The sequence below is a fragment of the Ailuropoda melanoleuca genome, chromosome 4, assembly GCF_002007445.2.
Source record: "Ailuropoda melanoleuca isolate Jingjing chromosome 4, ASM200744v2, whole genome shotgun sequence".
Classification (NCBI taxonomy): domain Eukaryota; kingdom Metazoa; phylum Chordata; class Mammalia; order Carnivora; family Ursidae; genus Ailuropoda; species Ailuropoda melanoleuca.
In genome coordinates this window covers 28,967,800-28,992,107 of record NC_048221.1, presented here as the reverse complement: position 1 = coordinate 28,992,107, position 24,308 = coordinate 28,967,800, and the positions used below count along the sequence as shown (strand labels likewise).

Below are 24,308 nucleotides of genomic sequence, written 5' to 3'. Positions count from 1 at the left end.
CAAGACCAGGTCTCAAAGCCAGTAGGTGTTGGAGCCAGGGTCTATCCCTGGGTGGGTCTTACTCAAGGCCAGCCTTTGCAGGACAGCCGCTTTCTCATGATGGGAGAGACTCTGGTGCACGGTGGCCCCACGTTCTGCCAAGCACAAGAACAACTGTTTTGGGGTTTTAAATCGATGGTGTCTTAACTAATGCAAAGGGCATCTGGTTATGGGTAACAGAAAACATACACGTTCATCTCTGCCCTGGTTCCTGGCACAGAGCTCCTAAAACCGTTGCAATGGTCTGAGTGGTAAGAGCACTAGGAGAATCTCTTGTTCTAGTGTTTGCTCCTGACCCCATCCCCGACAGAGGGCTCCTGAAACCCTTGTAAATCTCTAAGTGGTAACAGGCTAACTCCACAGGGACAGAAACTCCTACACTGGGGAGCCTCCCAGACCTCGCCCTCTGTACCTCCTCATCTGGCTGTTCGTCTGTGTTCTTTATCACATGCTTTAATAGATTGGTGAGCGTGATTATGTGTTTCCCCAAGGGAGGCACTCTAGCAAATTAATCAAACCCGAAGAGGGGGTTGTGGGAACCTCTGATTTGTAGCCAAGTCGGACAGAAGATTTTGGTAAGCCGGGGACCTATTATTACTTGTGATTGGCATCTGAAGCAGGGTGGGCACAATCTTTTCGGACTGAGCCCCTAATCTTGGGATCTGATGCTCTATCTCCAGGGAAATAGCATCAGAACTGAGTTAAGTTTGTAGGACACCCAGCTGGTGTCACAGAATTGCTTGGTGGGGACTCCCCTTCCCATTTGGTAACCAGAAATGCCCGAAGTGAGGTAATTAGCGTAAAAGTAAAGAACTGGGGTTTCCCTACGCAGGAGGGAGAACTGTAAGTTTTTCTAATCTATCTGTGGATTTTTTTCTACACCACCCAATGGCATTCCCACCATTCCCATGAACAGGCCCTGGTGTGCCATCAGTTTCTCAGCCAACAACTGAGGATTAGATGCTCTGTGTGGCAATTACCATGGAAGACAGCAAATCTGAAAGCGTTCTTATCCCATCAGCTGTCTCTGCTGTGAATGTGTCAGAGCCCCACGCTCAGAACACAGCCACGGTGGCGGCAGCCAGCGTCCGGGAAGCTGCAGCAGAAATTCACTTCTCCAGTCCTCCAAGCGTGCGGTTCTGACTTTCCCACATTATGCTCTTTCTGACCTCTCCTACCTCCTTGGAGTCTTTTTTTTCTATGTGAGAGCCCTCTTCCTCTGAGAGTTAAAGGCCATGGGAGGTGTCCATGTCCTGTTCAGGAAAGAGCATTGTTCAGCTTGGCGCTCGGGGAGGTGGCAAAGTTCAGAATGATGCATATTCCCAGCTCCACTTGTCAACAGCCGCTTCTCAGACACTGGGTGGTAGACTGGACTCCCTGGACTGTGAGGCCCTCTTCCCTCCCTTTCAAGTTGAAGACGTCGTGATTTCCTGCCAAAAGGGCAAAATGGACCCATCCCACTTTAAGTGAGCACAGCACCCTTTCCAGACAGAACTTCTATCTTCTTCCTCTGCCTTGCTCTGGGCATGGGCTCCAAAAGGAGGTCTGTACCAGGCACCAGGGGACAGGGCTAGGGTCAACAGAGGCCCAGTGCCCTCATGCGGGAGCTGGGTTTTCTCTGGCTGGGTCTCCTATTTGCCACCACTGAAATGATGTTATGGCCTCGCTGATTACCAAGAAATGCCCCAGTCACCTAGAGTTCTGCGGCTGCCCTCAGCCACGTGAGAGTTTTTACCTAAACACCACCAACACCTAAGATCCCATGAGCTGCCTTTACAAGTGATTCCAATAGCCATTTCAAGAGATCAACTAATGACCCACGGTGATAGGTTTAGCCATTGATTCTAGATGATTATGATTCAATAGGTCAGGGTGCCCATATTTGTTTCAATTTGGTTCTTACGATAATTTTTCTCTTATAAATAGGTACCCCCAAGGCTGGGTATCTATGAGGTTTGAAAGGGGTTTCTTGGCTTCTGCCCAACAGTCACCTTGTTAGCTTTAAATCTCTGCCTTTTGGGCGCCTGGGTGGCTCAGTCTGTTAAGCATCTGACTTTGGTTCAGGTCATGATCCCAGGGTTCTGGGATCGAGACCCACATGGGGCTCCCTGCTTGGCGGGGAGTCTGCTTCTCCCTCTCCCTCTGCTCGTGCTCTATCTCTCTCTGTCAAATAAAATCTATAAAAAAAAAAAAAAAAGAAAATTAAACCTCTGACTCTTGCTTGGCATCTTCCTCTTATTTGATTTCAGTTGTGACTCAAGGTATGAGATCCACTGTTTGGATTCCAACCTCGTTTCGACCCCCAGATGCGGCATCTGCACCAACTGGCCATTTGGTTAGGTTGGCCCTTGATGGGATGGTTCCAGCGTCTCCGGTACCTGGGGACTGGCCTCCAGTAGCCACTCCTGGGCCTGGCCAAGAGGACCCAAGAGGAGAGCAGGAAGCCTGCCGCTTGCAAGGAGAGACCAGGCTATGAACAGATAGCGCCCCTGGTGGACCCCAGTGGCAAATACCTGCTCAGCACACAGGAAGGACTGAGCCCCCTTGGTCTCGGCTGCCCCTGGCTTATCGATCCACATGCCCTGAGGAGGCACATGAGCTTCTAGCTCGTTGCTGGAACCAACAGTTTTAAGTGGTCAGTACACTCCTCACTGAGAAGGCTCCTCTCTTCTGGGCAGGCTTCGCTGATGCCAGCCCACGAGCATAGAAACCGCAGGGCTCCTCACACTCGATGATACCTATTATCATTTAGTGTCAGACGTGTAGACAGCACCTTTTCAACACAGGCAGAGATCTGAAATGGGAGAGCCACGATGCTCATTTCAAGCACTCAGACCATTGCTTTGCAATCACAAAGCCACGGAAGAGAGGGCCCAGGAGGGAAGCCCACAGCCACAAGGACCGTTGGCTGTGCTGGGAAGGCAAGAGAAAAAGATGCTTCCAGAGGATTCAATACAGCCTCCCCCTATTGTGCCTTTACAGACGGGTCTTTGATTATCAGGCCCCAGGGATGGCGGAGGTGAGGGGTTTCTTATGGCCCGAGAAAGCCAAGGGTTCGGCACATATTCCTTGTACCTGAAGAAAAACAGCCTCAACTAAAGCATGTTTGTTTGCAGAATAATCAGCAGGAAGAACGGGGAAGATAAACAGTCTGTCTCCCAGCTACATGCCTCCAGTGACTCCACGGAGATGCGTGTGAATGTCTTGGAGCCCTGTGCTTCACGGGCCGTGAATGCTGGCAAGCTAGGGAGAGGGGACGTGGGTCGCTCTGGGAGGAAGGATGCTGTTGGCCTTTATTAATTTCTAGATTACTGTTCACCAGCTCCAAAGTGTCCACACAAACAAACCCGATGTCAGGGAAGATTTTTCTAGAGAGCAAAGAAAAGCTGAAGCCGTAGGAGGGTTGCTAAGTCGGCCCTGAACATCGAACTTTGCCTATCTGCCTGGGGACAGGGAGGATTAAGTAATTAGGTAATATTTATAAAGTGTGACAACGACAGACGGCCCCTGGTGTCCGTTACCGATATCCGCTCAACAGCTCTCAAGCCATAACACAGTTCTGCCAGGAAGCATCCTGACACTGGTGCCTACGCCATGTTAAGTGTCCATTCTCTGCTTTTCAGTAGATAGGCTGGCTGTCCCCTGGGTCGGAGAGGAAAGCCCTCTGACCATGGTTTTCTGAGATGAACACTTCCACCTAAGTAGTTTATGGTCAAAGTAGAAGATGGCTTCCCAAATCTCGGGAGCCCCTCCGATGTTGGGGACTGGGAATGGTATGGAATCCTGCTCTACATGTCTAGCTATGTTCCTCCCATAAGAGGAGCCAGTCTGGCCTAGATCATAAATGCCCCAACTGTGCCAACTCTTGAGGCAAGAATCCTTTAACTTCTGGCCACCTGGCATGTATGGATTAGTTTAATCCATCCAACCATCCCTCCCTCCTTCCCACCCACCCCTCCTCCCACCCATCCATCCATCCTCCCATTCATCCATCTAGTTAAATATTCATTGAGGAGCCAACAGTGAGCACTGTACCCTCTTCCCAACAAAAAAGAAATAAAAAGACAGTCTCACCTTTCATGGAGTTTATGGGGTGGTAGGAGAGCTAGACATTAGGGGGAAAAACAAACAAGTGGACATAAAATTCCCACTGTGAGAAGTGTTACCAGAGAAAAGTCCTGGCACCCCAACACAAGCAGCTAGGCCAAGGAGTTAAGAAACTTCCGTGGGGAAGGTACCCTAGAGCAGAGCTATGAAGGCTGAGGAGGGGTAGATGAGCCACAGAGGTGAGGCAACGTCTTTCTAGGCAGAGGGTACAGCCTGCTGGGACTGGGGGTGCAGGTGAACTGACATGCAGGATGTCAAGGGAAGTGAAGTTCAAGGTGGGGCTGAGGAGGGGGCCTGGACGTGGGCACCATGTAAGGATTGTGGATTTCACTGGAAAGGCTCATATTTCTACGAGGAAGAGAGCCTGGTCCTCTTATTCTGAAATGTGTTCTCCAGTGGTCATGTCACATATAATAGTTTGTTCTGAGCACACAAAGCAGCCACTGTGGACTTACTGACAAGAAAGTATCATTATTTGCGGAGAACTTTCCATGTCTCAGGCGCTGTACTTTTTGCGCGAACAATGACTATATACCCCCTATGTCCTAGGTGCTGTGTCAGGCGCTGTTGATCCAAGGATGCACAAGACCCTCAGCCTAGGAGGCCCCAGCGTGCAGATCAAGGGGGTGAACTGGCCCTCCCAGGGAATGACCCTGTGATCAAAGCCTCAGTAGCCTGTCCCTGAGCACCCAAGATAACCCTCCAAATGTAAGCCAAGCAGATAAAGACTGAGCCCAATGATTTCTTTTCAGATGATAAGCTCAGATCTTTAGGAAGAATACCCAATCCCCATAAGTATGCTTATTTTTGAAGCTCTTTTGTTCAGAGAAGGCGTAATACACTGTGTTGTTCAAGCCACCTAATGACATTTAAAACAAAGACGCCACTGCTTGTAGACTCATTTGGAAGCTGGCAGTCCCTTGGAAAACAGAAAGAATGCTGCATTTGGACATAAGAAAACCTTGGTTCACATCTCAGCTCTCTCACTTTCTGGCTGAGAGGCTCTGAGTCTCAGACTCCTCCCATCTGTTAAAGAGAAACAGTAATACTATGTTTCTCTTTTTGCTCACCCCCGCCCAGCCTCCAACCAAATGATGAGTAAAATCCCAGAGGCTCTATTCCAAACTCTATCCCTAATGGATTGTGTCTTCCTCTACCAGGATCACCATGATGCAACCACTGTCATCCTGCAGGGAATATTTCTATCAGCCATGTCCTGGTCTTGCAAGTTCCACCCCAAGTCCTCTGCAAACATTTTTCACGTAACAGAGAGACGGGTTTAAAAACCTGTTGAGATCATTCCATAGCCCTTCTTAAAATCCTCCAAAGGCTTCCCACTGCCAAAAGAATACCAAGAAAAGTCTTTTCCAGACATGATAGTAACCCATCTCTCCAAGCTGGTCCCCATGCCTCAGAGCCTTTGCTGTAAGAATTTTACAGGGCTGGCTCCTTATCACCTCTTGCCCTACTCAGGGAAGATCTCTTCCCCACTCCTTCACCACACTGTACTACACTTAGAATACTGTCTGACTGGATCTTCAGAACACTGAAGCTTTATCATTGTCAGTTGACTTGTTTCTTTCTCCCCACTGAAACACAAACTCCACGATGAGGGACTCTTCCCCCTTGTTACCTTTATTGCTAGTGCCTAGAACTTGTTCATAGTAGATGCTCAACAAATATTTGGTAAATAAAAAGTGAAACGAAAAGTGGTAGCGGTGGTTTTCGGGATTAAAGAAGACATAAGACCAGACGAGGCTAACATAGCATCTGGCACATAACACCCCCCACATAGCCTGTCTAACCCCACTGGTGCTTTAGGCACAGCTTCTAGAGTCAACCAGCTCCCCAACGGCACCTGAAGATGTCTCACATGTGAAAAGAAATTCACTGACTACAAAACATGAAGCAAGAGGAGTGAATGTTGCATTAAATGTCTATGAAATATCAACTTCATGTCAACCAAAGGCAAGTTATACCAGCTCTTTACATTTACATAAAGTTACCATAATCAGAGGATGCCTGAACAGGTAAAAATGTTTGATACAGCAATGGCATGACCTTCAAAAGAATGAGAACCTAGGATGCTGGAGAATCCTAAAAACAACCCGACTTTTTGGTCTTCTTTTTTACTCACTCACAAGGTTAAAAAGTAATGGCTAGTTGACCATTATTTTTAAAAGAAGGGGGGCTGAAAACACTCTCTGGGGGCTGTGTTAAAAGTGTTTTTTTTCTTAGCACTTTTCTGTGCTGGAAGTTTCTGAAAGTAACAGGATAACTTTTTGGAAGAGTTTCTGGGAGGACAGCTGCCTACAAAGGAATTAAGTGCTCTTATCAGAGCTTCTTTTAATAAGATAAAGTAATTCAAGCTCATTAATCTGGTGAGTAGAAATGATTAAACTGAAAATAGAACAACATTAATGTTTTCTCCCAAAATAGCAAAAAACCATGAATTTCAATGTCAAACTGTTTTTAAAAGCAATCATGGATTTACTTCTTTGTTTGCTAATTTGGGTGGGAAATGAGATGCTATTTCTCAATGTGTTCTGATTTAAAATAGGCTAGTTACTTAGACATTCTCACACAGTGGTATATGGTCTTAAAAAACTGCTTTTAACCAAAACAGGAAGCAATCTTTACCATTGAAAATGTAGCTGAAAAAGAGATCCCTCCATCAGCAGAAGCAAAGACCATCCTTCAAAAAACCGGCATGACTTAGGAGGCTGGAGGGGCACACGGGCAACCCAGTGTCCTCACTGTTTCCTTTGCTTTTATTATATTATTCAGTGCCACTTTAATTAAGCCATCAAATCAAATTATCAGATCAAGTGGTTTTGATTCCACTGTGGTTTGAACAGGTTTCGTTAAATTAATAAACCATATGTTTCATGTTGTTGGAAGGAAAGTTATTTTTCCTCCGTTCACTGTTCCAAAAGTCTTCACAATAGACAGTATTCAGCACTTAATCACCAAATGCTCTTCCATGTGCCCGGGATGTGTTGCAGAATAACTGAAATGACAGCCCATTAAATCCTAAAGTCTGTCCAAGTTATTTACCGACAAAGGGCAGAGTGGCAAATTGGATGTCCCTTGAACAATCCACGGAGCCTAAATATTGTTTCCATTTACTGGAACTAAAGCTTTATATTTCTTATGGATGACATCCATTATAAGTCTTTCTGCAGCAACAATACAATATTAAGATGACTTTTCCCCCTTTTCCTTTGGTGTTGTACATGGCCATGCATCTAGTGCTGGCACTGAAAGGCTTGATTCTGTTTTCTCTATTCCAGTATGTCCAATCATCCTGACAGAAGGGCAAGATGGGGGCACATTAACTCAGGCATTCCTCACTGTGCTGCTCAATGAACACCAGTTAACAATCACAGCCAAGGGAACCAGGGAGGTGTGGGGCTGTAATCAGTCCACCGAGGCTCTGCTTCCCCGTCTGCTGTGAAAGATGACCAGGTGTTAAGGTGAACTGGTAAGTGGTTGGGTACTGAGTTAATAAATATCTAACTGGTCCTAAGGTCTTGTGGTGGACTGGAAAAGCAGAACCAACCAAGGCTTCACGGTCATGGTCACTGCCATCTTTAAGACAGAAAATATTTACCTTAAACTGAGCCTATAATTGAGTTTCTCCATCTGACTTTGAGCCATCCCCTCCAGCACCAGTTGGTAAATGTGACCTGCTGCCTATTTTTGTGAGTAAGGGGTTTTTGGAAGACATTTTCCACACCTATTCCCTCGTATATTGTCCACGACTGCCTTCAGGCCAGAGTGGCAGAGTGGAGTGAAGAGTTGCGACAAGAGACTAAGTGCTCACTATCTGGTCCTCAACAAAGAAAGCTTATTGCCTCTTTCCTTATATAATTAATTTATTTTTCTTTCTTCTACAACAACAGCACAATAAATGCAGAGCTCCATGATCAACATTGTAGCTCTCTTAGGCATTGAAAATTTCCGATAACGATCAGATAGAGAATCCCAATCAGACGGGCTTTGTTTTTTTTGAATTACCTGAAGATTATAGGTCACCATCCTTCTCTTTCAAATCTTTTGTGCAGAAGACTGGAGAAGAAAAAGGGACTCTTCCTTTCTATTGGGACTCTTTTTTGCATAAATGTCTAAGGTCAATAATCTATGCCCTCTAGTCTGCCTGCCTGATTGCCAGCATTTGTGACTGGCTTTTGGCCCATCGTGCCATGGAATCACCTGCGTTTTCTTGGCGTAGAAAAAAGAGGAGCATTTGGTAGACCATGGTTCCATGAAATGTGCATTTGAAAACAAACAGGGACATCGTCAGTCATTAAGGAAATGCAAGTCAATACTACTTCTGGGATGGCTAAAATTAAAAAAGACAGATAGCAAGTGCTGGTGAGGATGTGGAGAAACCCCATACACTGCTGATGGGAATGCAAACTGGTGCAATGGCTTTGGCGAACAGGTGGGTGGTTCCTCAAAACTGGAAACATCGGAATTACCATGTGACTCAGCAGTTCTACTCCTAGGTATACATCTGAGAGAACTGAAAACATATGTCCACACAAAAACTCGAACATGAATGTTCATAGCAGTATTATTGACAGCCACAAAGTGGAAAAAATTCAAACATCAGTTGATAAGCAGATAAACATTATGTGGTATATCCATACAATGATGTATTATTTGGCCATCCAATGAAGAATTCTGAGATCTATTCCAGTATGGATGAACCTGGAAAATATTATGCCAAAATACTATGCTGAAAGAAGCCAGGGACAAAAAGGCATATATTATATGATTCCATTTCTATGAAATATTTAGAACAGGTAAATCCATCGACACAGAGTTGCCTAGGGCTGGGAAAGCGGGAGGGATGGGAGAAAGAAAGGGAGGAAGGAGTGACTGACTGCTAATGGGGATGGACTTTCTTTTGGGGGGGTGAAAAAATTGTTCTGGAAGTAGGTCGCAGTGAAGACTGCACAACTTCGTGAATATACTCAATTCCACGGAAGCACACACTTTAAAAAAAATGAACTTTATGCATGTGAATGAAATCTCAATAAGGCTGTTATTAAAAAAAATAACAAATAGGGATGCTAGCACACAATAAAAAGAAATGAGCTACTGATGGACGCTACAACATGGATTGATCTTAAAATCCTAACATCACGTGACAGATAAAAGCCGATCAGAGTTGCCTGCTGTTGAGGGTAGGAGAAAGAACTGAAAGAACTTTCTGGGGTGATGAAAATGTTCTAAAACTGGGTTATATATAACTATAAACAGAACTATAACTCTAAATTTATTATTATTTTTTAAAAGATTTTATTTATTTATTTGACAGAGAGAGAGACAGCCAGCGAGAGAGGGAACACAAGCAGGGGGAGTGGGAGAGGAAGAAGCAGGCTCCCAGTGGAGGAGCCTGATGTGGGGCTAGATCCCAGAACGCCGGGATCACACCCTGAGCCGAAGGCAGACGCTTAATGACTGCACCACCCAGGCGCCCCTACGACTCTAAATTTATTAAAATGATTGAAGTGTACATTGATAACAGCTGTATTTTATGATATGCACATTATGCCATAAAAAAACCAGGAAAGCCTGACCGACTGCTGGCAAGTGTCACATAGTACACACAGTCCCTCTGGGAAACTGCTGAGCGGAATCCCATCAAATCTGAGAATCTATGTGTACTCCAGGCGGCCGCCACTGTACCCCCAGGTTCCTACCCAGTAGACGTGTCCAGACGCTCATCAAAAAGCATGGTCAAGAATTTTCACCACCACCAAAATGTGGAAATCATCCATACATTTATGTATACTGAAGTGGATAAATAAATGCAGGTGGGGTCTCACGATGAAATTCAGCAGTACGAACACACCACCAACTACATGCAGCAGAGATGACCCTCAAAACCAGTGTAGAGTGAAAAAAGCAAGACACAAAAAAGGACAGAGTGGATAATTCTATTTCTGTGAAACTGAACAAAAGGCAAAGCTAATTCATGCTCACGGCTACCCTCGGGAACAGACAGCTACTGGGAAGAAGGATGGCGGTGCTCCTGGGAAGCCCGTGATGCTAGGTCTCTTGACCTGGGGGGTTTGCTACTCAAGTCTGTTTGGGGGGTGAAAACACATCAAGTGGTGCATGTACACTTTTCCGTATGTTAAAATCCAGTAATAGGCTTAAAACACAAACAGAACTGTACCTACATCCTTCTCTGCTTCTAAAAAGATCACAAAACATTTCAGTATTCACACATTTTAGGAGTCAGCATTACACACCATAATTGCAACAAAACCTTGTAGAATGAAGAACTGATTCCCTATATTTCAGGATGGGTGAATGGCTCTGCTCAAATTCAGAGAAAGTCCATTCAGTAAAAGATCCTGCCCCCTATGACAATTTAATACGACAGAAACCATTATCTTCTCTAACTTTTGGGGGTAATAAGGGCCATGCATTTCCTCTGCACAGCTGATGTATCATATACTCAGCACATTTTCTAGGAAAGAACTTTGTAACCGTCATAACCTCAGCATTCTGAGCTACCAGATCTTGCATTCACTTGTGATATGAATTCGTCATCCCCCACACATCTTCTGTATTCACCTCTCACAAAATACTCAATCCCTAAGAGATTCTTCTTTTCCCAAGCAAGTTCTCTTGGGAGAAAGCTTTCGAGCTTGGTCATTCTCTTTATTTTTAGCTTGGTGAGAAAACAAAATTAGCCCAAGTGAGGTCTGCTATGCCAGCCAACCTAAGACATTTCCCAGGTTTGCGTGCTTCTTAACCCACCCATTGTTCCCAGCTGACAAATGACGCCCTTGACAAAGGGTCGGCTCCAAATTACTTGAATCTCAAGCGTTTCTTGATGGCATCTGGCCAGACTACTTCTCTCACCATCCTCAGACAAAACCACACAGACAGGAAGGAAATGATCACATTCTTAAGCTCCTTTTCCTCTTCTGTTAACTTCTTTTCAGATATATGAGCCTGGAAAATGGGCTCATTCTTATCATCAAAGTGCACATCAGTGCAGTTATTTGTGGAATATAGTCGCATCCCTCCTGTTCCTACAAAGGTCATATGCCAGTAAATTGGTCCTTTTTATTGGGGGTGGGGGCACTCTTGAAAACAAAACATCCCTGTGTAACTTACCCCCTAAAATACCACAGTCTGTGTCCAGTGTTGATTAATGACACAAGCCCTTCCCATATTACCCAAGCTCACAATTTCTGAGAGGAGAGCACTGGCTTAGGAAAGAACCATCTCTTCACACCCAAAGAAAATTCCTTCTTATTCCTTCCTCCCTTCCAAGTACCAGAATTTCTTTAAAAAAATATTTCATTTACTTATTTGAGAGAGAGAGAGAATGAAGGGGCGGAGCAAAAGCAGGGGGAGCAGCAGAGGGAGAGGGAGATGCAGGGCTCGATCCCAGGACCCTGGGATAATGACCTGAGCCAAAGGCAGACTCTTAACCGACTGAGCCACCCAGGTGCCCCCAGGTACTGGAATTTTGATCAGCCTTATTCTCTAAGTGTTTGCCGAGCTCGAAGCCACAATGAGGGCAAATTACAGAGCCTGAAGTTAAGCTGTGAGGGTAGAATCTGACTTTCTAGTTTCCGGGGACAGAAATTTATGTTCAGTTCACATGAGAATGTAGAAATGGAAAAAGATTAAGATACCTGAAAATAATAAACTCATGTTTAGCGGATATGGAAATCAAACTGTTAAATAATGGTTTAAAAAAGGCCACATGGTTGTCTGGTAGGGGGTGCAGGGCCAGAGCTGGAGGTCTTGCCTGGTACAGAGGAGGTCGGTAAGGAGGTAAAGGCGTGCTGCAGGGCGGAGTGCTGGGGGGCAAGTCGAAGGTGCGGGTGCCTGAAGTCAGAGACAGCATCCCGATCCCAAGGGCAGGGGGTGGAGGGGCAGGTGCAAGGTAAGACACCCAAGGGCTTCTTTTAGACATTCCCCAGTTAGTGTTGATGTTACAAGGTAAAGGTACCAACAGAATGACTGACATATTACTAGTCAAAAGGGCAATTCTGAACATATCTATTTAACTGAAGTTATTCCCACAACTGCTTCTATTTATCATCCAGACAAGTCTCTTTTAGCAGAGAAACATATGCTCTTAACACCAAGTTCCAACTCTTGGCTGGTTTGGAACTCCTTTTAATTTAAAGTAATTGATGATAAGGCATCTTCCTCAGGCAAGGGCACTTAATCCAAATATACCTTTAGAGGCTTCTGTCCCCAGTGGGTTTTCTAAGAAGTCTGTCATGTCGTGGTTCCAGGCGTCGCGAACCGCAGACTTGGACACCACCCTGCCATTCAGACCTTGCTGCGGTCGGAAGTTATTTCTCAGATACTCCACCGACTTGACGTGGTCTTGCTGCTCCGTGGTGAAGATGGAGTAAAAAGCCTCGAGCTGAACAGAGAACCAGAGAGGGGAGGGGAAGAAGACCAAGAATGAGAAAAGCGATGTGGTACAACACGGGCGGGGTATGTGGATGTGTGTGTGTGTGACAAGGACACAAAATGGTAGGAAGCGCCCAAGGCCCAGGCTGACAAACCCAGCAGGACACAGGCTGCCTGCTGGAACCACTGTCCACAGGCTTATCTGGCTGTGGTTTCTGTCCTGCTGGCGAGTCGGGAGAACATTCCGCCAGAGGAGGCCTGTACAGAACTCGTCTAGTTTGTGTCTCAGAAGAGAGTTCCCGTCTTTCTGCTCTGGCCCCTGGCAAGACCGTTAGTCTTCTGGGAAGGAGCACGAGGTTATGGTGAAACTGGCAGGCTCCGCAGCCAGACTACGTGGATGGAAATTCTAGCTCCGAGGCTCACCCGCTCCGTGGCCCCGAGGAAGCTGCTTCCCTGCTCTGAGCCCCAACGGTCCTTCAGTACAAGAGTGATAATTACAGCAGCACCCACCCCGATAGGGTTTGCGCCGGGACTCAATGAGATAATCCATGGGCTGCGCCTAAAACAGTCTCTCGCCCAGAAGAGCTCCGTCAGAACTCGTGAGTCAGTCCTTACTAAGCACCTTCTTACGTACGTGCTAGGGGTTCGGCTGAGCAAAGTGGCAAAGGCAGAAAGCTGCTGCGTGCATGGCTCATGAGGTAAACTGCCCAATGTCCACACTTCCCAGATGGGTAATCAGTCAAACCATTAAAGCATCAGTAACTCAATCTCTGTCAACATCATAGATACTTTATACAAAACAGATACAATACTAGTAGCTATCTTATAAAGTCACTGGAGAGATTAAAATACATCTAAATTATTTAGCAGCTGTTAAGTCCACGGTAAAGATTAGCTGCTATCATTATTGTTCATATTATTAAAAACACTTGCCACAAGATCACAGACCAAATGTTTATGGAAAAGCAAAGAAAAAAAAATCAGGACTCCAAGATCATATTTCCATTATTAAAAAGGACTCTCTGTGGCCCTCAATCTTCTGCTCATTAAAAAACACACACACACGGAGTAATGTTTTGATATAAGAGAAATGAAGCTGAGGCTGGATGCCAGAGACCTGTTCTCAGTGGACCACAAAGTTATTCTGGTCACCAAAGAAATAAAATTAATCCAAAATGCCCAGCCATGGAAAATACTAACTCCTTGAAGTGGGAGATGAAAATGGAATGAAAAAGAAACGGAATGAACTCTTTCTGGCCCATCTGGTTCCTTGAGTACCCAATCAGCATGCTTTCCGCAGCAGAGAATTATAAAGTGAATGATGTCAGATGTTTCCCAAGCAGCCACTGGGTGGCTACCCTAGGCTTTCAGGGGCCAGAGGGTGGCCAACACCAATGTTAAATATACAGGAATATTACTATGGTCTCCCTTCCTTCCCTCCTTCTTTCTTCTTTTCTTTCTTCCTTCCTTTTCTTTCTCTCTCCCCTTCCTCCCTCCCTCCTTTTTTCTTTTCTTTTCTTTTCTTTTTTCTTTTTTCTTTTCTTTTCTCTCTCTTTCTTTCTTTCAAGTAGGCTCCACACTCAATGTGCAGCTTGGACTCCTGACCCTCAGATCAAGAGTTAGACGCTCTACCAACTGAGCCAGCCAGGCGCCCCCAACCTGGGTTTCTGGATGGTCATCTTGAAGCCTGGAACTAACCCCAGTGTTTCTCAGCCTGCTGGATCTGAAACTCCCTCCCTTTGCACGAGAAAGCAATGAATGTGCACAGGGATCACAGCAAAGACAAATCATTTAAGTACCTCGATTCACCTATCATTCCACCTCCCCTCCAATTCTCCTGCAAATGTAAAGTGATAACAAACCAGGAAAACTTTTCTGCTTTTTCATGAAGGTAATAGAGCCAGAATGACCACTCAACCAGCCTAATAAAAGCAAAGGTAATCTGGTCCTGTGGTGTTACTGCAATTCTCCACCAGTGGCGTAACTTCTAACAACTCTTATGGTGGCTATTCAAAATTGCCTTTCTCCCCATTCTTCCTTGCGGTGTTCCTTCTTCATTTATTGTGAAGAGAGAAAGGCAATACAAGCAGACAAATTAAGAAAATTGGACTCTTTCCTCTGCCAAATGTGACCCACTCAGATGAAGATAATTGGAGGTATTGAAGAAACCCAAGCTCCTCAGCCTGTCAACGTGTACTCACTTGACAGGATGACCCAACTCAGAACTGAACACATCATACAGGAGAGAAGCTTTCAGAGTTTCCTTACAGAAAATAAATTCTTAAAATTACATGGAAGGAATGAACAAAGACTCTCTGGAGACCGTCTAGGGAAAGATCAACCAAAGTGATTACAGAGACAGAGGCTAAATCCCGTGTGGAAAGGTTAAGGGAAGTGGGAAGTGTTTAGCCTAAAGAAAAGGCAAGTTAGGAGTAATTTGATTAAAGACCCTCGTATGTGGAGGATGCTGACCAGCTCTTCTCCATGTCCAGAGAAGGCCGAAAAGAGGAAATTGGTTTAAATTAAAGCCTTAGAGACGAGAGTTGAATAGAAAGAATTCCTTAACTTTCAGGGTGATTTTTTTTTTTTCTTGTAGACGGCCAGGCTGCTATACATAGCAAGTTAGACCGGAAATTTTCTGGAAGAGCAGCCATCTGTCCTGAGATAGTTTAATCTCTGAGATGCCAGAAAAGGATGGCCTTGGAGACTGTCTCGGCAATCTGACTCTAAGGTTTGTTTATTCTCTAGAAGACTTGCTTCTTTCACAGCTAGCATTTAGTTCTCCTAAAAAGTTTATTTCTGATGCCTCAGGAAAGAATTAGTCATATAACTGTAAAAAGAGGCAGGTTCTGAATTTAACACAAAAATGCCTTTGCTTAAATTGCTCTTACAGCTTAATGACATGCTATGGCTTAAAAGCTCGGCTGCTTCCTTGTCATTAACTCAACTTGCCCAGAGATTTCCAAGGAAGGATGTGACGGTTCTCAGAGTGAACTGATGACCTGGATGATATTATATTGTCAGCTGGATCATAGCTTCGCTTGACAGTCATACAAAAGAGGAAAAGGAGGTCAAGCTTAGCAGACTCATCAAACGTCCTTCGGTAGGTTGGCAGCATTCATTAAAACCCTGTCATTCCTCTAAGTTGAACGAAAATTACTAGAGGTCTCTCTCGTTGGTACCTCGCATGTTTGGCCATTGAGTGGAAACCACCATGATCCCTGGATTGGCCAGCGGAGTCTACGTTTTCACTTTGGCAGGTGAACAGTGATACTCTGGCTGAGAAATCCACGGATAAATCATTACTACTACTTCCCATTGTCCCTTGATCCTTACCCTGGCCTTGTAACTACATTCGATAAAGGTGAACCCGACCACCACCCAGACCTCTACTTTTTGATTCCAAGGGAAGCCATTTATAAAGACTACAATGAGGAGGTGCCCCCTAGAGTTGTGCGGCATGGCAGCACTGCCTAACTCTGCAGCCCCAGGACAAACTGTCAGCCCTTCTAGATCTGCTTAACAGCCACACAGTGATTTTCTTAAAATGTACAGGATGCCATCAAGCCTCTGTTCAAAAACTTTCAAGGGCCTCCAGTTCTCATGGTGGGGCCCTAAGGATCTGGCCTGTGCCTAATTCTCCAACCTCAGAACTCTTACTCTTGCTACCTGGTTTCAAAACCCTGTTTTCAATCCCCACTTGCTAAATGTGTGACCTTGGTCAAAGTATCTGATGTTTCATGTGCTTCAGTTTTCTTACTTGTACAATGGAGATAACATTAATACCTACCCCACGTGGTTTTTTGCCACTATTAAATGAGTTACTGTATATAACGTGTTTGGGATAATTCCTGGCACACAGTAGATATTCACTAAGCATTATGAACATTACTATTATTATTCTTATTTTATGAGGAACGTGGCAACTATGACTGTATTATAAACTTCCAGCAACTGTAAGATGCTCTATCTGTTTCTTCCTCCTTTCCTCCTTGGAATGTGTACTTACCAAACGCATTCTGTGACAGGTACTTTGTTACGGTATTCAAACATTCCTCTGGTTTCTAACTTGTTTTAGTTTAACATAGTAACAGAAGCAACATTGTTAACACTATTATATCATTAACACTAGCAGCTAATAGTTATTGGGTGTTTATTATGTACAAGGCATTGTGATGAGAGTGTTATGTGCTTTCCTTTTCTTCCTTACTTCCTCACAGAAGTCTCATAAAGTCAGTGGTATTATCATATCATTATCATTATTTGTGACTGATGAGAAAACTGGGCTTAGAGACTTTACATGACCGGCCTAAGATCACAGAGGAAACAAGAATTGAAGTGACTGGGGTGCTTGGTTGAGCGTCCTACTCTTGGTTTCGGCTCAGGTCGTGATCTTGGGGTCGTGGAATTAAGCTCTGAGCTCAGCTCTGAGTCTGCTTGGGATTCTAACTCTACCTCTCTCTCTGCCCCTCCCCCTGCTCATGCGCACTCTCCCACCCACCCCTCTCTGTTGAAGTGAGTATAGAAACCTAGGTCTGTATGACTGTCATGCTCTCAGCCACTTCATGTCACATGCATAATAGGCCTGAAGCATTATTCAGGAAAAGGGTAACATTGCAGTGGAGTTACTGAATGGATAATAGAAGTCCCCAAAGAGTTCCTCCTAGCTGACCCTGAAAGACCACTCACGCAGGGTACCCACCATTGGCAACATAAATCTATTTGCGCTTTTCTGCACTCTGGACAGAAACAGCTTATGGCTCAATGCAGAAGGAACCGGCAACCAGGAACAAGATGGTGGGCACAAGGAGGAAAAGCTGTGTACCACACACAGCCCACACTTATTCACCTATTCTTTTCCAGAGGCAAGTAATAAACACACTTGGATTTATCTTTACTTTAACATAACTAATGAAGTCTTTATCATTTAGTAAAAATAAATGAAAGTTTTTATTTCTATAATGTAAAATCGACTTTTTAACTTTTGAAGTGAACATGTAAAACATTTCTTTCTTTTATCCCTGCTTGGGGAGTTGTAATTGCATTTTAACTGGTGCTGTTTCAAGAACAATTTTAACCTTGAATTGCAAATGTGTTGGCTGGAAGTGTATATAAATCATTTCAACTTAGTTTTTATTATAAAAATATTACAGAGAATAATTAGTTTTTAATCTGTCGGTTCAAATCAAAGGGAAGTTGAAATCTATTCATGTTATTCGTGTGCAGCAAGAGCTCTCATCCACGAGATGCGGGGAAGGGACCATCATGGCTGAAGGGGAAAAATGAGAGAAAATCAAAAGTAATATAATTATGAACCATTAAAAGGCTGATGTGCACAATGTGTTATAGGATGGGCATATAATGGCCTTTAAACAAAACCAGAGTCCATTATAAACATCATAATAAATGCCGGGGTAAGCATTAAGAACTGAAATGTCACACCTAAGGTCACGGAGACACTTCAAGTTCACCACACATTTGAGGGGTGACAGGGCAGGCCCTGTTGCGTTGCCTCATTATTAAACACAAGTGATGGAATATTAAATTCCCAATAGCCCGGAGCATCCAAAGTTTTACTTATTGAACCATGGCTGTAAAAATAAAATCCAAGAACAGCTAGCTAACTACAAGGACATGTCCCTCCTGCAGCATAGACAGTTTTGCATGAGGACAATTATAGAAAGGCCTTCTACAGAAAGAAACGAATTTAACCATAATTACCACCAAAGAGCTGTTGGTATTCATAATGACACCTTAACCCCACCATTTAAAAAATGCTCTCTATTCACATGCACTGTGCATTGTGAGGTGTTTGAACAGGAGCGTTCTGAATTATGGGATTCATTAGTCGTCTTGGCCTTGAGATAAACGTGAGGGCTGCAACAGCCAGGAGCCAAATACAGCTGTTCCACCAGAAATGTGGTGAGCTCCCTATATTGAAATGATAATAATTTGGATATATTGGGTTGAATCAAATATAATATTAAAATGAGCTTCACCTGTTTCTCTTTACATTTCTTAATATGGCTACTAGAAAATTATGTATGTGGCTTGTGTTTTATTTCTACCAGACAGAGCTACCCTAGAGCCTTGGTGATCATTTAATAACAGCAACAAAAAAAATCCACCTAATATGTCCTGCACACGCCCTGAGGTGCCAGGCACTCGCCTAGGCATGCCACACACATTCCATCATTTACTCTTTATAATGACTTCATGAAATGGGTGTATTCTTAACATCCCCATTTTACAGATGAAAACTGAGGCACAGAGTAAGCAGTAAGGTCGCTCAATCATTTGGCTGAAAAATGGAGCCAAGAATGAAACCCAGGCAGTTTGGCTCTGAATAGAAAGAACATGGTCTTAATTCAAAAGAGTTTCTCTGCTCTTTATGATAGAGATAACATTGGTTTAAGAAAAAAAAAAAGGTATTGCAAATAAACCTTTCCTAACCACTCCAGCTTATCGTTAGGAAAAAAAATGAAATATCCCAAAGCAAACAAACTAGACATCTTCATATTTATTTATTGCTTTTTTGATAGAGCCTCCAAGAAGCACTTAAACGAAATTCACGCTAGGAAAAATTATAGGCAGTATCATATTTTAAACTACAGGAGGCAAACAGTCCTGGAAAGGGAAGGTTGGGATAGTTTCCAATAGCCAACAGACCATCATTTGAGAGCCACTGTTCTAGAATAAAACGCATCCCTGTATACTGGACTCAAATGATCACATTCTCTGACTGATCATGAACACAACACAGGCACCATCTCTATGCGCTAGTTTTGCTCCTCTGACCTCGTAAACCAGCACTGAGAGTGCCGCCATTTTGTTTGGATGATACAGTCACGACACGAAGTTTGTCTACTATTCACAGCAGATGTTTAGTGGAACACACCACTTAAGCCACGCTGACTGCTGGCCAACCAAGCCAACATGTGACTCCCTTAGCAACTGTATTTAGATCTAGATTATCACCGGGCCAGAGTCAGAGCTCACAGGGCTGGTTTGAATGTCCAAGGAGACTCACAAAAGAGGCAAAGTAAGTAGTTGTTCCTATCTGGAAGGCTTCAAAGAAATCCACATCATACAAGCCATCATACAAGTGCTACCCACACATTCTCGTTTTCAGTGCTTATAGGCACCCCCCCCCCCCGGTATAAGGGGGAAGAGAACAGAGGAAACAATCTTTGGAGAAAGAGAAGGACGAGGAACTAGGAATGTTTTCTTTCTGACAGCAGCAGACATGGGATTCTGTCTACTTGCTTTTCCGCATTGGCTGTCTGCCTTTCTGAAATGAACATTCTGTGCTAACTTCCGAAAGAATGTTGGCAGGGTCAGGGTGGGAAGGTCTGAAGTGATAATACTTGGATGGCTAATGGTTTCCCTTCTGAGCACTGACACCACTGTGACCTCCATGCAGTGTGCCAGCAAGGATCCCGCTTGGCCACATGAAAATGAGCTGTTTTTCCTCCCTTGGGAGAGACAGAGAGAGCGAGGGATAGGTGAAGCTGCGTCTGATAAAAGTATTGTCTAAGGATGGTTTATAGTAAAGAAACTGGGAAGCCAATATGATTAATTGATTTCTTCATTATTTCCTTGAAACAAAACTACCTAAAGACAAGTCATATACTGCAAGTCACAGAGAAGAAATCTTCCATTACTACGTCTCTCTGGTTTGAGCGGCAGGGAGTGAAGGGTAAATAGATGTTAACTTAGCATTTTCTAAGACGCCCAATTACCAAATGTCAAAATGCTTCTAATTGACAAACACTTGACAAGACATCCAAGCCTACAACTCTGCCTCTTGTTGGGACACACAAAATATTTGAAATTCTAATAAAACCCAGTACTACACAATTATTACTCTCTGCCTCTCCCCTTTCACAGAGTGTCCTACAAAAAAAAGTGGCCAGACTTGTATTTCTTAGCCTCATTATCTCAAGCCTTTATATCTTTGAAGACAAAAGCATCTATCTTAATGGACAAAAAGCATCTCTTTTCAAAATCCCCTGCCCCAACCCTGGGGATATAAATATTTGGACTGCAATTTTACTTTATTCTAATAAAACAATGCTGGCTTCACCCTTAGGAAGAAAACTCGTTTCCTATTTCATTATCTTCTTAAAGCTGGCAGATCCTGTTCGGCAACCAAATTGCTAGTACTTCTTTTGTCATCAGAGAAGAATTAAAGGAAAAAAAATTTCTCGAAGTAAAATGTTTGCCAACAGCAGTGAGGCTGAGTCTGTCTGGCCTAACTTTGTTAGTGGGACAACGTGTCTCAAAACAACCTGTTCCATTTACCCTCAGAGCAGCAACACTGGATGTCTTAGGAAGCTACCTGGTCCCTCTACTGACTTATTTAAGGATGGACACGTGACCCAAGGCCAGCCAAGCTGTTGGCTGACCAACATCGATTCAGATCTATCTTCTTGAATATTTGAAATAGGACCCTCACTGTCGTCAGTTGGTAGCTGGCTCTTGAGTTGAAAGGTCACCTGGTACCAGGGCAACCATATTCGGCCAGGTAACCAAAACAAAACAAACTGGGAGAAGGCACGAGAATTTTGCAAAAATACAGAATCACAGAACGATGGCAGAAACTCCAAGATTTAAGAGCCTGCATGGCCCCTGAGAGAGAGGGTGGGTGCTTTGCTTCCCAGTTACAGTTCGGGTTATGACGGCTCCATCTCAGGATGCCTCGCCCACTGTTTCCTTAAAAATACTCCCTTACCTGAGCTACCTTGACATGGCTTTCTGTTTCTGTAACTCCAGAACAGACCTGACCAGGACACCATCCAACCCTACTTCCCCCACTCCCTATTCCGAACTCTCTGCCTTTCTTAGGACAATCTTTGAACTATTCCCCATCACAGCCAGATCCCGTGTCTTCAGTTCTATCACCGATGCTGTCACAGAACTCTAGAGCTTCCCCTGGCCCATGACAACATCCCTTTTTCCTACCTGTCACACTCTGGGAAGGCATTTCCATGAGGAGCTCTGATAAGAACCTTCCATTTTTAGACAGTCCTGCTTAATGGCTCAAATCCCCTGTCTTACAGTCCTACCCACTACTGCTGACTGTACTTCCTGAAACTACGGAGAAGAAAGATACTGTTCTACTTGAGCGCATGCTGCATTACGATGACTGATACAGCCCCTCTTGGAATTTTCTCCTTCCATCTATTATCCCTCATGAGGTGGCTTCAAGGCTCCCCACCCCTTCCTACTCCCACCCACTCAGTGGCTCCTCTTCCTCTGACAGAGGCCCCAATCCCATCTCCATTTCACCAAGTTCTAAATCCTCCCTCCTAGGAAACCAGCCCAGGCCACACTCAGAGAGAAGCAGTTTGGTGTAATGGTGAGCAACATGGGTTTTGGAATCAGACAGCCTGGGCTTGGTTTCTGGCCTCCACAGTCATCAGCCATGAATTCTTGGGCATCACTAAACTGGCCATATGTAAAGTGCTTAGCACACAGAAAGAGCTCAATGGTATTTACTCTTTCATTTTGTCGTGTACATAAATGTCTCCCTTTTCTGAACTTCGGGCAGGTTTAGCGGTTCAGAGCGTGATCTTTGGGAACCAGACACTATGGTTTAGTAACCGGTTGTGTGACCCTGGGCAAGTTAGTTCACTTCTGTATCTTTTCTCTGTAAAAGGAGGTACAAAGAGGACTGGTGTTCATGAGGATTAAATGGGTGAACACATATGAAGAGCTTAGCAGAGTTTCTGGCACAAGCTGTCATCATCACAGAGGACAGCTATTCTCTCCTCAAGATCGAATACCTATGTAACACCTGATCTCATACCTGCAGTTCTCCTCAGCCAGTTAATTTGCGACTGAGAAAACATGCGACAATTCTTGGGTTAAAAAACATGTTTGTTGGAAAGACAGAAGGAATTGATGGGGAGCAAAGGATCAAAAAACAAAAACAAAAAAAAACCCAAAACAAAACATCTTTACGGGTGTGTCGCGGCCATGTTAAATGGTTAAGTCAACGCAAAACAAGTGAACACTGAGGTCCCACATGGGGCTGAATATCTACCTGATGGTAAGAGATGGGGACAGGCCTCCGGAAGACGATCCACTCCACAATTTCGCTACACGGTGGGGTGGTCAGAGAGCCCGTGTACCGGTAATAGCTCCCCAGTGATGCAGGCAGGAGGTCCCGGAGGACGAAAGGATCCAGAAAGGTCTCCTTCTCTGTGCGGAGGAAGAAGGAAAAGAAAGGCACAATGATGCTAAGTCATATTATGCTGCAGACATACACTCAAACCCCCAGCATGCTGGTGCCCCATCACAAGCCTTCTGTTTGTTTACAGCCTGAGAAGCACTGGCATTTGGTGGTGGGAGGGCCACGGCTAACAAAGCAGTGTTTCCCGGGGGGGGGGGGTTCGGGGGCACCACGGTGCCTTGTATTTCATGAAAAACGGTTTCCATGAAGAGCGCCCCTGGGCAACCTGCGGTCCCTCCTTCTCCCCCACTCCCCCGGGGAACAGACAAAACACGAGCATAGTCAAGTCTCTGAGAAGTTCTGCAGAAAAGAAATGGACTTGATGTTATGTAACCCACCCCTTCCCAATCTTGCTTTGCCAACCGAACCCTTCCCCATCTGATACTTAGGAACTAACAGTCAGTGGCATAAATGCTGGGACACCCACGAGAGACTTGGCGTGAAAAGAAAACTGTCAGCCAACGGTAAAGTTCAATTCTGAAGTTGGTTACATCTGATTAAGGTTTCACCCAGTACCTCTCCATATCAAAGTGAAACCTAACCAACATACAGCCCAGAGCTTATAAAATGGGGGCCCTGAAAATGGGCTTCTTCTTTTTACAAAAGCAGAGGGGTCTTTCCTTAAGTAGAAAGAATGATATTTCAACCAAGACCTAAAAATGATACCTGACAAAAACTTTATGAGAAAAACAAGGTGTGGAAGGGTTAGTGTCTGCCCAAGGTCACACAGCTCCTAAGTGTCAAAGCTGGGATTCGAACCCAGGCATTCTGATACCAGAGCTTGCATAGCCCTGACTCAACCAATGAAAAAGATGAAGCTACCTTCAGTCAATACTGAAGGGTGGGGGCAAAAGAGGAGAAGAGCATGTGGAGCTGTGGGAACAGCATGTGCAAAGGTCCTGAGGCAGGAAGAAACAGTGCAATAGAGTTTAGGGCACTGTATTATAGTTCTCCCAATCAGGCTCAGTACATCATCCAGCTTCTTTCCCAAAACAGAGAAGGCTCTGCTCTCTCTCTGGGTCTCCAAAGGTCTAGCCCTGAATTTAAGTCTGGGATCCCTTCCTTATCCCTTTTCAGGATGTAATAAGGCTATTATAGTCCTATTCATGGTTTGCCTTGGCTCCCTGATGACCTCCAACAAGGCCCAAGGACATCCTTGGGGGGATCTCAGGGCTCCAGGTTGCTTCCTGGACACATCTGTGCCTACAGGAGTAGTCCTTCCAGGCTCACACCCCCTCCTTCCTCTTCTTCCATGCAGAACAACCAGTACAGGTCTTTGGGCAAATGTGTATCGATGGACTCGAGAGATCTTTGGAACTGGGGGATATGCAAAAACACCAACAGAAATCAACTCTTTTTAAAATAATTAAAATGGCAATTTTCTTTTGGGAGAGATTAATTGAATGAAACTTAACATCTATTTAGCTTTATGACTATATGCCACACTATTTTAAGGGTTTACATGTTACAAACATTTAAGCAGTACTTATTGTATGTGCCCGGCCTTGTTCTTAGA

General features: G+C 44.5%; 1 protein-coding gene across 3 annotated transcripts in view; it reads right to left on the bottom strand.

Moving 5' to 3' along the window:
* Nucleotides 1-24,308, bottom strand: part of PTPRG (protein tyrosine phosphatase receptor type G) — a 691,435-nt gene that overhangs the window by 112,947 nt on the left and 554,180 nt on the right. For all 3 annotated transcript variants that reach the window (XM_019795516.2, XM_019795515.2, XM_019795517.2), the window contains exons 7-8: nt 22,604-22,761; nt 12,373-12,565 (exon numbers count right to left, since the gene is read on the bottom strand). In XM_019795516.2, coding sequence (XP_019651075.1) covers nt 12,373-12,565; nt 22,604-22,761 — 351 coding nt within the window. The remainder of the gene's footprint in view (nt 1-12,372; nt 12,566-22,603; nt 22,762-24,308) is intronic.